The following is a 13,955-nucleotide window of genomic DNA, read 5'->3' as shown; positions in this document are numbered from 1 at the left end:
TCAGTTATTTTCTGTGATAAAACCTGTAACATCAGAGGCTCGTGGCTTCAAAATGAAATCCAAAGATTCGCCGCAGTGTAATTTCTGTGCTTCAAATCAATTATTTTTGTTACACACATTTCATTTTTCCAAAGAATGCCCTTATCTTAAGTAGATCCAGTAAGAATGTTCTGGTTTAAATAGATATTAGTATCAGTGTAAGGAATCTTTTGCAAGGTGGTGGTTCACAATACATTTAACAAACCACTTCTGAATTGAAGCCTCTGTTGCAAGGTAGAAATGTGGTAGCCAATTTTCCATGAACAGTAATGTGATAATGTGCACTAATTGGGGCTCAGTATCAACTATTGCTTGGATATTACAGAGGGCATTTGGCACTAAATTGGTAATTGATCTATGAAGACACGCCTGCTGTGAATTGTGCTTCACCATATGTTGTGCAGTTAGCTCATCACATCGAACAGCAGGAAATGTGTATTTTTTTTATTCATTCGTGAGATGTGAGAATCACTGGCTGGCCAGCATCTATTGCTCATCCCAAGTTGCCCTTGAGAAGGTGGTAGTGAGCTGCCTTCTTCGACCGCTGCAGTCCACCTGCTGTGGGTTGACCCACAATCCTGTCAGGAAAGGAATTCCAGGATCTTGATCCAGCAACAATGAAGGAATGGTGATATAGTTCCAAGTCAAGATGCTGAGTGCCTTGGAGGCGATCTTCCAAATGGGGGTATTCTGATGTATCTACTGCCTTTGTCCTTCTAAATTGAAGTGGTCATGGGTTTGGAAGGTACTGTTTGAGGGTCTTTGGTGAATTTCTGTAGTGCATCTTGTATATAGTACAAGCTGCTACTACTGAACGTCGGTGGTGGAGGGAGTGGATGCAGTGCCAATCAAGCGGGCTGCTTTGTCCTGGATGGAATCAAGGTTCTTGAGTATTGCTGGAGCTGCACTCATCCAGGCAAGTGGGGAGTATTCCATCATACTCCAGGCATTGTCTTGTAAATGGTGGGCAGGCTTTGGGGGAGTCAGGAGATAAGTCGCAGCAGTATTCCTGTTCTTGTAGTGACTTTGTTTATGTGATGAGTCCAATTGAATTTCTGATCAATTGTAACCCCCAGGATATTGATAGTGGGGGATTCAGTGATGGAACATTGGTGGGCAATGATCTTGGAGGTCTTAGAGGTCAATGCTTTAGATGATTTCTTAACCTGGCACAACTAAACATTTATTAAACAGCTACACAACCCCACTCCTACTACCAACAGTATCATTTGGGATCACTAACTATAAAAATGATAGGTGCTGATTTATATATCCTGGTTATGATACAGCAGTGCTTGTTTCTGGTGCTTTCCATTGTTATGTCAAGCTGTAAAACTCTCCAGGGAATGATTTGGATGTTGCTAAATTACTTTTTTGTTGCCTTTGTGGCTTCTTAATGAAGAAAAGATTGATGAAGGCAGAGAAGTGGATGTTGTCAATATAGTCTTCAGCAAGGCATTCAACAAGGTTCCATATAGGAGACTAGTTAGCATGGTTAGGTAACATAGAATACAGGGAGAACTAGCCATTCGGAATATAAAATTTGCTTGAAGGTAAGAGACAGATGGTGTTGGCAGAGGGTTGTTTTTCAGACTGGAGGCCTGTGACCATCAGTATGCCACAAGGTTCAGTGCTGGGTCCATTGCTTTTTGTCATTTATATAAATGGTTTGGATGTGAACATAGAATATGTGGTTAGTAAATTTGCAGACTATTCCAAAACTGGGGGTGTAGAGGATAGTGAAGAAGGTTATCTCAGAGTACAAGAGGACTTTGATCAGATTGGCAAATGGAATTTAATTTAGATAAATGTGAGGTTTTGTATTTTGGTAAGCCAAATCAGGACCGGACTTATACGTTTAATGGTAAGGTCCTGGAGAGTGTTGGCGAACAAAAAAAAACAGTGGAGTGCAGGTTCATAGTTTCTTGAAAATGGAGTCACAGATCGATACAATAGTGAAGAAGGTGTTTGTTGTGCTTCCTTTTTTTGGTCAGTGCATCGAGTATAGGAATTGAGAGATTATGTTGCAGCTATACAAGACATTGGTTAGGCCACTTTTGGAATACTGCATTCAATTCTGGTCTCCAGCCTATAGGAAGGATGTTGTGAAACTTGAAAAGGTTCTGCAAAGAATGTTCAAGAATGTTGCAGGGGTTGGGAGAAGATTTGAGCAAAAGGGAGAGGCTGAATAGGCTGGGGCAATTTTCCCTGGAGTGTCAGAAGCTGAGGAGTGACCTTATTTAAACATGATGTGCAAGGATAGTCAAGGTCTTTTCCCCAGAGTAGTGGAGTCCAGAACTAGAGTCCAGAACATAGGGTATAAGGGGTCAGGGGAAAGATTTAAAAGGGACCTAAGGGGCAACATTTTCACATAGAGGTTGGTGCATGTATGAAATAAGCTGGCAGAGAAAGTGGTGGAGGAGGGTACAATTACCACATTTAAAAGGCATCTGGTTAGGTAAGTGAATAGGAAAGGTTAGAAGGATATGAGTTAAATGCTGCCAAATGGGACTGGATTAGGTTAGGATATCTGGTCAGCATGGACAAGAAGGGGTGGAGGGTCTGTTTCTGTGCTGTACATCACTGTGACTCTGACTGTATGAGTCTTGAAAGGTTATTGGCTAAAAAACATGTGTCCAGTAATTGACAGCACTATGGAGAAGACGAACTTCCTCTTGATACAGGATTTTATGCTGTGCTTGCTGCCTTTCTTTTCTAATGTGAACATGATGGTGACCTCCATGAGAACACTTGCAGACCAAATCATGCTGCAGTGTCTGATGGCCAGCATCACCTCGTGATCTGTCAGAGGGCAGGTTGCTCGCACTGTGCAGCCCTTTAAAGCAGTGCTATCTGCAGCTTTGATGGCAGTTGTTGGAGGTTGCACAAACATGTTCAGAGCTTCCTCTACATTGTCGAGACGTGAATGACTTCTGCTTGTGAAGCGATGGAAGCTGAGATATCAGCCATCAGATGCTGCATTGGGGTTTGGCCTGCAAGTGTTCTCATTGGAAATTGCCACCATTTTCATATCAGAAAGGATAGACATCAGGCACCAAGCATTTCATTTCCATATCTATTGCCTTCTTCAGTAGCCCACCCCTTCATCTGAGTGCTCTGCAGAAGCCAAGTATAACAATATCTGCTGGCAAGCAGGAATCTGTGACCTTTGTCTTTTGCTTCAACTGCAGGCCACTCATGGCCAGTGTCTGATCATATGCTGATCCCACTTCCCAACTATTTTCTGCAGAACGTGCAGTGTCAATGTCTGAGCTGATAGTTGTATTTGTTTCTTCTTCATTTTGGTCTTCCTGATCCTCCACCACTGCCCTGACCAAGTTGCAGCTTTTGTACAACCAGGAGAAAGGAAGAATTGGGCAATAATGAGGGAAGGAAAGGAAGGAAGGGAAGGGAAGGAAGGAAAGTAGAGAGGAGAAGTGGAGGAAAGGAGGAAGAATGGATCACATCATCAGCAGCTTATAAATCAGCATGGATTATTGATTGGCAGAAGTGGAATGTGGAAGGATTATAACTTTGATGGTTTCAGCAGGGTGGACAATTCTTGAATAGTAAATTGATGAATACTTCGGCATCTAACGAGGGAAAGGGCGCTGTGTTGTTGCTGTCAAACTTGTAAACTTGCCAAAGGTGGTGATGGGAGGAGGTGCGAGTTGTGGAATGCTTCCAAAGCTGGGTTTGAAAGGTTGCAGCTGCACTATTTGTGGGGGAGTGTGCAGGAGCAGAGATAAAATGTGTTGTGCAAAAGACAAAAACAAGATTATGTGGCAAATAGCATCCAGGTGTCTCTCTGGGATGTGAGAGGCAGGCCTCAAATGATGGTCCTCAGCTATGGCAGCTCCAATGGTGGCCAACAGCATCTCTTCTCTGGCAAAAAGGACATGGAGCATGTGAACGCAACCTAAAGTTATCAATGTTTGGATGAATCCTCAATGACAAAGTATTGGCAAAGGAGTGTTGTGGGTCTGGTGCATTGATCTGTGTCTGAGGTAGTTGATAGGACATGGACGGCATTTGAAGATATATTCACATACCTTGACCTTTGAGGTCATTAAACTTCTTGTAGCACTGCATTAAGGTCCTTCGGCCAAGACTCCTGTCAGATAAATGACATATTAAACCATTTCAAATGCAACTAATAATCACCAATCTTGATGCAGACCAATCAAAGTCAGTGGGATTTCTCTGAAAGAGCAAAGGACATAAAATCGCCAGTTGTATCCCAGCCATATATACATATGCATGTTCTTAGATATAGAGATAGTCCTTTATTCAAACCAATCTGTATCTAGGTTGTGGTTCAGGAAATAAAATTTTCTATCAGGGACAAATGGGCAAAATTATTAAGCAAAATCTGTTCCTATAGAAAAGTTGGAAATTTAAATTAAAAATTCTTGTGACAGCAATTAAATAAGTGATCCCACATCAATAGACCAATCTCAGTGGGCATGATAAATGCAGTGGAGAATGGTGGGTGGACAAATAACCAGCTCACTGGAGGAGGAAGCGACTCCATCCCAATCCACAATGATGGAAGAGCCCAGCACATTGTGCAAAAGATAAGGTTGAAGCATTCACAGAAATCTTTAGCCTGAAGTGGTTAGAGACAAAAAAACTGCAGATGTTGGAATCCAAAGTAGACAGGCGAGAGACTGGAAGAGCACTACCTCGGCCTCATCCAGTGGTCCCCAACATCATAGGTGCCAGTCTTCAGCCAGTTTTAGTCAATCCATATGGTATCAAGAAACGGTTTACACTAGATACTGCAAAGACTAAGGGCCCTGACAACCTTCTGGCAATAGTTTTGAAGACTGATGCTATATAGCCTTTCACTCCCCTAGCCAAGCTGTTCCAGTATAGTTACAACATTGGCATCTACCTGACAATGTGGAAAATTATCCAGGTATGTCCTGTACATAAAAAGCAGGAAAAATCCAACTGGCTAATTATCACTCCATCCGTCTACTCTTGATCATCAGTCAAGTGATGGAGCATGTCATCAACAGTGCTATCAAGCAGCACCTGTTCAGCAATAACCTGCTTGGTGATGCCAAGTTTGGGTGCTGCCAGGGCCACTCAGCTCCTGACCTCATTACAGTCTTGGTATAAGCATGGACAGAAGAGTTGAATTCCAGAGACAAGCTCAGAGTGGCGAGAGCCTTTGACATCAATGCCGGGTTCGACTAAATGTGGCATCAAAGAGCCTTAGCAAAGCTGGGAATTTGTGTTGCAGACGTTTCGTCCCCTGTCTAGGTGACATCCTCAGTGCTTGGGAGCCTCCTATGAAGCGCTTCTGTGATCTTTCCTCTGACATTTGTAGTGGTTTGAATCTGCCTCTTCCAGTTATCAGTTCCAGCTGTCCACTGCAGTGGCCGGTATATTGGGTCCAGGTCGATGTGCTTATTGATTGAATCTGTGGATGAGTGCCATGCCTCTAGGAATTCCCTGGCTGTTCTCTGTTTGGCTTGTCCTATAATAGTAGTGTTGTCCCAGTCGAATTCATGTTGCTTGTCAGCTGCATGTGTGGCTACTAAGGATAGCTGGTCATGTCGTTTTGTGGCTAGTTGGTGTTCATGGATGCAGATTGTTAGCTGTCTTCCTGTTTGTCCTATGTAGTGTTTTGTGCAGTCCTTGCATGGGATTTTGTACACTACCCAATGCAAGGACTGCACAAAACACTACGTAGGACAAACAGGAAGACAGCTAACGATCCGCATCCATGAACACCAACTAGCCACAAAACGACATGACCAGCTATCCTTAGTAGCCACACATGCAGCTGACAAGCAACATGAATTCGACTGGGACAACACTACTATTATAGGACAAGCCAAACAGAGAACAGCCAGGGAATTCCTAGAGGCATGGCACTCATCCACAGATTCAATCAATAAGCACATCGACCTGGACCCAATATACCGACCACTGCAGCGGACAGCTGGAACTGACAACCGGAAGCAGCAGATTCAAACCACTACAAATGTCGGAGGAAAGATCACAGAAGCGCTTCATAGGAGGCTCCCAAGCACTGAGGATGTCACCTAGACAGGGGACGAAATGTCTGCAACACAAATTCCCAGCTCAGTGAACAGAACCACAACAACGAGCACCCGAGCTACAAATCTTCTCACAAACTTTGAGCCTTAGCAAAACTGGAATCAGTGGGTACTGGGGCAAACTCTCTGCTGTTTGCAGTCATACCTGGCACATACGAAGATGGTTGTGGTTGTTGGAGGTCAGTCATCTCAGCCCCTGGACATCTCTGCATGTGTCTTCTCAGGATAATGTCCTCGGCCCAACCATCTTCAACTTCTTCATCAATAACCTTCTCACCAGAAGTGAGGATATTCACTGATGATTGCACAATGTTCAGCACTATTCGTGATTTCTCAAATACTGAAGCAGTCTATGTTCAAATGCAACAAGATCTGGACAATATCCAGGCTTTGACTGACAAGTGCCAAGTAACGTTTGCACCACACAAATGCCAGGCAATGACCATCACCAAGAGAAGACAATCTAACCACCAACTCTTCAAAGCAATTCCCTTGACATTCAATGGTGTTGTCATGACTGAATCTCCCACTATCAACATTTTGGGTGTTACGATTGTCCAGAATCTCAATTGGACAGGCCATATAAATACAGTGGCTACAAAATTAGGCAAGAGGCTAAGACTTTTGTGATGAGTAATTCACCTCCTGGCTCCCCAAAAAGTGTCCACCATACAAGGCACAACTCAGAAGTGTAATGGAATACTCCCCGCTTGCCTAGATAAATGCAGCTCCAACAACACTCAAGAACCTTGACACCATCCAGGACAAAGTGCCCACTTGATTGGCACTACATCCACAAACATCCATTCCTCCCACCACCGAAGTTCAGTCTCAGCAGTACCACTATCTACAAGATGCACTGTAGAAATTCACTCAAGATCCTCAGACAGCACTTTCCAAACCCATGACCACTTCTATCTTGAGGGACAAGAATAAAACCTGGGGTGGGAATTTGTGTTGTAGGTCTGAAAGTATCTGGAAGGATTATTACTGAGCAAAGCCAGAAGCACCATCCTTTATGGTAGTGTCAAATAAACTAATAAGCAGGAAAAGCTTAGACTCTCAATGTGAGACCTAAAATCTGGTCTTCTCAAAGCCACTATAACAATGTTTATCATTTCAATATAAATTGGCTAGTTGAGAAGGTGCAGTAAACTATATTTTGTGATCTGCAAGAGTCTCTTACGGTGAAACCAGGAAGTGGTTTTCCTTTACCACACTAGACCAAGCAGGTTTAGTGCATTTTTACACTTCAAAAAGGATGGTAGCAGATACATTCAACATAAGCAGCAACTCTTGCAGCATAATGAGCTTGCATACCTTAAAACACCTTCATGCTGACAGTATATGAAGAGCAAAACAGACCCAGACAGGAATCTTACATAATTAGGTTTCTAGCCTAAATTCTGGCTCCAGCTAAAATTATACTGGAGTATTCCAGAATGGTTGTGGATTTTTGAAGGAGTTGAGTTGGATTTTGCTCCAAAAACCCATTCAACTGAATACAACAGATGTAACACTTCCATGCAATCTTCGCATTTGACATATTAATTCGTCTGCTATTCCTTTCTGGAATTTTCTCTTTTCACGTTAAGAACGTCAAATTTTGTAGCATTTCTTTTCCTCCCAACATAGAAGTCTGGACACATTTTCAGATCCAAACGTCTGAAAAATCCTAATAGCTGTTGCTAAATTGTTAATGAAATCTAATAAGGAAAGGATGGGTTTCTTTTATCAATGTTTTTCTACAGTTATCCAATCACCACTTCACAAGTGTGAATGAGGGAATATTTCTCTTTGTAGACTGTGAACATCCAACTCGATTTGCACTTATCAGTTTGCAAATATTGTCAAAAGAATTACACTTCAAAGGGCTAGATTGACCATCATTCATACCCAACTGGAGAAAAATCGAGTTAATACTCCTGTTGGAATTATATTCATTAATCTGCTTTATTAAAATACCCTTCCAGTTACAACTGTTTCCATGCTACTGCTTATAAAGTACTATCTAAGTGATACATAGAAAATTATCATCTTCCTGTATAAATAACCTACCACTCCTGTATAATTTCACTTGTTCACTACTTTTTAAAGTAATGCACACTTCATGCAGCCTCCCATCATCTAAGTTGAGTCACAAAGCATGTTAACCAAAAATTGCTTTACATGTATTTCCTCTCTTTGTCAGAAATAAGGAGCTAGGTGAACCTGAACATTGTTGTGAGTGATGAAATCAAACGAATGTTTAAAAGAATTCGTAGCATTTCATCAAAATATCTGAAACAGGATTGGAAATGTTATGAAGATGTAAGTGTACTGACGCTTTAAGAGTTAAAAGCTAGCAGTGATAGCACCAAGTGTTCTCAATAAGATACAATCCAGCAGGTGCTCCAGCTACTGGGGTAGCTCAGGTAGCTGTTGTCTGGAAACAACAAAACAGATTCAAATTAGGCCAATTGGTTTAAATTATGCCCCCAAAAATACCAAACTCCAATCCAGTTTGAATTTAGTATAGTGACAATCTTAAAAGCCAATGACATAATCCAATGTTTTGGGGATATATGACCGGTGAAAATTGAACAGTTGAGAGGAGAACTACCAAGCTACTAGCATATAAAAAGACTGCCTGAGAAATAGCTCTCTTAAAAGTACCTTTATCAATCAGTAACCGGTGAAGCAGAATCCCTAAAAGAAGAAAAGACAACACAGGAAGATTCGAATAGAAGAACTGAAAGCTGCCTGGGTTTTAGATAAAAAGTTTTGTAAATTTTAATTAAGAGTTTTATTAAGAGTAATTGGGGAAGGGGAAGGTAAATGATAGGTTAGAGGACGGAGTTGTAAATAGTTGTTAGTTAATTATTGTCTGTTGCACTTTAAGAAATAAAGTTGTTAATTTTTACTTTAAATAATTCTTGGCCTCGTGAATCTTCACAGATTGCTGCATGGGATAAGTCTTTTCTGTGTTGCTGGTTTCAAATAAACAGGAGAGTTTACCCTGTGTCACAACAGAAATCAGCAGATTATGTCCACATGAGAATATAGCCTCTGATTATTTCTACGCTGCGAAATATGTCTGCTAAACAATCGCTCGGATTATTTTTTAAGAAGAACCTCCGTTTTGCATGCATCTTTAATCTTAAATTCTCATGTTATTGGGAGGAAATAGTACCTGACAATATTTGAAGGACCAGATTTTACTGCAGCAAATTTGAGTCTGAATGAAATAAGAACTCTGGAAAAGTAATCAACAAATATAAATTATACTAAAATAACACTTATTTCATAGTAAATTGTATTTTAGGATAACTGAAATTTTGCCTTTTTTTTTGTGTTGTTTTATAATTTTAGTCACAACTAAATTACCAAGGACTTTTACTAAAATATTGATTGTTTTTCTGATTACCTTGTGTTACTGTTCTGTAATTACAGCCAGACATTAATGTCAGAATGGGGACTGATAGTCAATCCGAGCATGAACAGCCTTCCGCACATCAAAATGAGCAAACTTGCTATGATTATGAATATGTCACTTCCTCCAGTCTAGAAGATTTACGGCATTTGAAAATCCTTCCTGCTAAGCCAATGGTTACGCAATCAGTTTATGCAGGTAATTGTACAGAGCTCTTCAAGCATATTTTGTTCTTTGTTTTGCTTTTATTTCAGCATCCTTATTGCATAAGCTACTTATGCTGAAAACACACACAAAAAAACTTTTGTTTAAGCCAATTTATTGCTATCCAACATTAAAGTCAAAGCCCCCTTTGTACAATTGAAAGATAGTTGCCCAAGAAAAAATGGCGGTGATATTGACTACAATAAATATACATGCCATGGTGTGATACTGACTCATATAGAGCAGAAACGTCGAACGTATGATCTCGAGAGGAGAGATTTGAGCTCAGGAGACAAATAATCTAGACTACAATGAAACTCACTATCTCAAGACTAGAAAGAGAAAATATCCACAGGAATTCTTGCTTCTGATTGCTTATAATCACTAATGGCTAGAAATCCATGTAATTGAAGCTAAAGCGATATGAAAAGATCAGTGTGCTCTCCTATTTTTGATTGCCTCGGATGGTTGAAGAGCAATATTGCATTAATTTTTTTCACCATATTGGCTTGGCTCTTTAATGTGATTTTTCATTGTTCTCTGCATTGTTTCAAGAGGGTAAGGTTTCACTGTTACTTTTGCTTTGGTGCATAGAAACTATATGGGTCAACAACACAGTTACACTGGACTGAATTGTGCACTTATGTCTAAGTAGATTCTCTCCTATTCAATCAATTCCCTGAGAGGTCCAGTGTGTTTCTTGACTCAACATACCAATTGCATCTCATTAACTACCTATCCCACACCTATGGCAAACCTGTCATCCAATTCTAGCCCAATTCTACCATTTGTCGTAGCCATGACAACTTACCATTACCAGGATATCCTAGAATGCACCAGCATCTTTGAAAGATCATAATGCACCTACAGAAGCACTATTTGTCCTGACCTGCTCTGTACAGTTCCCTAATATTTGCCCCAGACAGAGAAAGGAAAATTAGTGCCCCACCTTGTGGGCAGAGGTCTGGAGGTCCTGCTTACAGGTTTGGTGCAGATATCCCCAGGCACCCCAGGCAGGTAGAGCCACTGCAATAGGCCATGCCTCCCAGGTCAGTTCAGACACAAGGAATAATTCCCTTTAATAAGCAGCTCCCTGCTGCCCACAAGACTCTTGTCTTGATGTCCACCATGTAGGAAAATAATGCAGCGAGTTGCTGTCACCATCAAGAGAGACCTCAGTTTCTTCTCTCATGATTTTGTCCTATTTTGAGCCCTAACCCACATTGTCAACGCCCTATTAGATTCAACTCACAGTGTCTTGAACATATTAAAAAATCGTTAAATGCTTCATAGGAGTATTATAAAGCAAGGCTTGACACTGCTTAAGTGACATTTGAACATTAGATTGGTCAAAGATGTAGGTTTGAACAAATGTCTTAATAGAAGAAAGTGTGGTGGAGAGCTAATGAGGGAACTCCAGGCCAAAAAGCTCACAGCTAGTGACATGGTCACCAATAGTGGAGCAATTAAAATTGTGGTTGCTCAAGAGACAAGAATTAGAGTCATGCAAATAGTTTAGAGAGTCCTGAAGGTGGTTGTGATTACACCGATAGGGAGGGAGAGGTAGTGTTATGGAAATAATGTTGAGAATTAAAGATGTTTCTAATCAGAGTCAAGAGTACATGAACAGAACCTTGATGTAAGCAAGGACACAGGCAGCCTCACCTTGACAATCTCAAGCATACAGAGGGTACAGTTGAAGTGCTGGGATGGGAGAGATTGCCCCATCATTACCTCCTTTGTTAGGTTTCTCCCTGTTCAAAGTTCTCTGGAAAATGTACATGTGCGACATTCCATTGACTTCACAGAACTTTGCAAGACAGTCTAGAGAATTTAAATTTTGAGCCTTCCTATCACAGCCCTTCTTTTATAAAGACATTTTGGACTAATCTGGAAAAATGTCTATAAACAGTTTGGGGTTTGGATCCAATATCATAACAGGATGGAGGGCAATATAAAGGTGTAATCAGAGATGGCCTTATCGGATATGATGGCATTAGTAATGTGACACATGATGGGAAGGTGACGGGATGGCGATAAGTTTAGGTTGGAAAGTTTCCCAGGTTGGGAAAAATTCAGGGAGGATGAGAGCACTGAATTCAGTGAAAACTGAGAACATGATGAGTTTAGATAGAAGTTGAAATTACCAAGATTATGAAATCACTTGATGCAGAAGGAAAGAGAGAAAGCAATGATGAAGTGAAAATAATACCATTATATGACTTAGCTGTGTGGTGGTGAACAAGGATTTTAAATGAAAGAAAAGTAGTTGAAACAGGATGAGGTGTCAAAAGAAGATAGTCCGAGGTTTGGAGACAGATAGGCCAAGTTGTGATTTCAGGATTAGAGCCACATGATACCATAACAGAAAGGACTGATAGAAGGATGGGTCCTTTTCCAGTCCACCATTTTGGTGTGTTTGGAAGTCTGGGAGTAATTGCTACAATGCCTGCCAAGGGAGTATAGTTGTAGTGATCAAAGTGAGGACCGAGTAGATCTCATTGACTAGGAGATCTTAAATTGGGGTTGTTAACCTGGGCCAGTCAGGGAGCCCTGGCTGACAGATATGAACAGGAGATTTAGACAGTCTCCTCAGTCTCGGGACTGGCTCGGAGCTGGCTGGTGAGAGGCAATATACTGTACATTTGTTAATGAATGGTGACCGGATACCAGCCTTTGTGCAGTTATTTCGACAGCCTTTTAAAAATCCATGACTAGGATCGTTCCAAGAAAATAAAAAGTTTCCATCACTTATTAAATATTTGTGGATGAAATTGGGGGAAAACAGTTCACATCTTGGAAAGTTTGAATCAATGTATTCAAAGAACGAAGGAAGACAAATGGAGTAAAACAGGTGGAACATCCGATGGAAAAAGTACTTTTTCTGGGCTGGGTGTGTTATATCAGTATTTACAGCTGTTTCCGTAACATGGATTAGTTATCTGAAAATTAGACGCTATTGCCCTCTAGTGCCTAAAAATGGATGTTACTGTGTGTGTGTGTGTGTGTGTGTGTGTGTGTTAGAGAGAGAGAGGGAAGGTAAATTTAACTTGGAGGAGTTTGTAGGTTTGCTGCAGGATTGAGGTTAAATGCAGTAAAAGAAATGTGGTGTCCTTTGAAAATGGCTCCAGCCTACCTTAGATCCCCATTTAAACTTTTAGCCCAATGCCTATTAACACAAAGTAATAGCTCAATTTGAGCAATTATTCAGCCAAGTTTTAAACCAAACAGCATGCCCACAGGTTTCCTGAACAGTCTGAAACAGCAATTCAAATCAGGGTGAGAACACAATTAGGGTCTGCAGCTCACAAAACACTACAAAAAATACTCAATATGGTCAACTAATTTCTTATACATTAGGGAGAAATTCCTACACTTTGGAAATGTTTTGACGAAATGTTTTGAATGCATTTGAGTAGAACTTGGATAAGGAGCAATATCAGTATGAACCAATACAAGCAGTAAGAAGAGCAGCCAGCATCTGACACACATGTGACTGGAAGGCAGAAAATGGATTGGCAGAGGGTTGCAGCTCAGAGGATGCACATTGTCTAGGGCAGGCAGTATGCTGTGCTCCTTGATATATGTTGGAACAGCAACGCTTCCAGACGTTCAGGCTATCAGGTCAGGTCTTCGATGAAATAGACCTCAGTTTGCTGAACCTCTAGACCTGGTGACTATGTTTTAGCGATGGTCGTCATAGCCACCACCTCTCTCAATGTTGTTACCTCCAGGTCCTTCCATAGCTGTATCAGAATCAGAGACAGGAATCTCTCAGTCCACAATTACACAGATGCATAAAGCTGATGGTTTGCTTGGCAGGCTCAGGAAATTGTGAAATTTTCTTGGGTTAGCTCCAGTCAAAGTGCGCAAGTCCAGAGATTTGCATCGCTGACTGGCTTCTTACAGGCGCAGGGCATTATCCCCAGCACTTCCATAGCAATCACAGGATTGCTTTAGAGTGTTATCACCTTAAGGCCTCCATTCCATCAATGTGCAACTGCTGTCCAATCACAACATTAGGTTTTCTTGCAGGTCTATTCAATATTTCAGCAGAACTGTTGTGATACTTTTGTTGTGTAGCATTCAAACCTCCCCAGCCATTTTGGATCCACAAGCAGAATTCAAGAGTGACTATTAGAAAACATGAGATATCCACTTCAAATTGGACTAATGCCAAAAAAGCCTGACAATTGAAATTCAATGTGTGGCAATGAATTCAATAT

At 41.1% G+C, this 13,955-nt stretch overlaps 2 protein-coding genes across 2 annotated transcripts in view; one reads left to right on the top strand and one right to left on the bottom strand.

Moving 5' to 3' along the window:
• Nucleotides 1-13,955, bottom strand: part of LOC140460210 (uncharacterized) — a 151,696-nt gene that overhangs the window by 24,145 nt on the left and 113,596 nt on the right. The window lies entirely within an intron of this gene.
• The window catches only part of LOC140460372 (cytokine-dependent hematopoietic cell linker-like), a 122,935-nt gene that overhangs the window by 53,680 nt on the left and 55,300 nt on the right, over nt 1-13,955 (top strand). The window contains exon 5 of the mRNA XM_072554911.1: nt 9,546-9,723. Coding sequence (XP_072411012.1) covers nt 9,546-9,723 — 178 coding nt within the window. The remainder of the gene's footprint in view (nt 1-9,545; nt 9,724-13,955) is intronic.

Source organism: Chiloscyllium punctatum, chromosome 1 (genome assembly GCF_047496795.1).
Source record: "Chiloscyllium punctatum isolate Juve2018m chromosome 1, sChiPun1.3, whole genome shotgun sequence".
NCBI lineage: Eukaryota > Metazoa > Chordata > Chondrichthyes > Orectolobiformes > Hemiscylliidae > Chiloscyllium > Chiloscyllium punctatum.
Note: the sequence above shows the minus strand (reverse complement) of the source record. Positions and strands in the feature narration are given on the sequence as shown.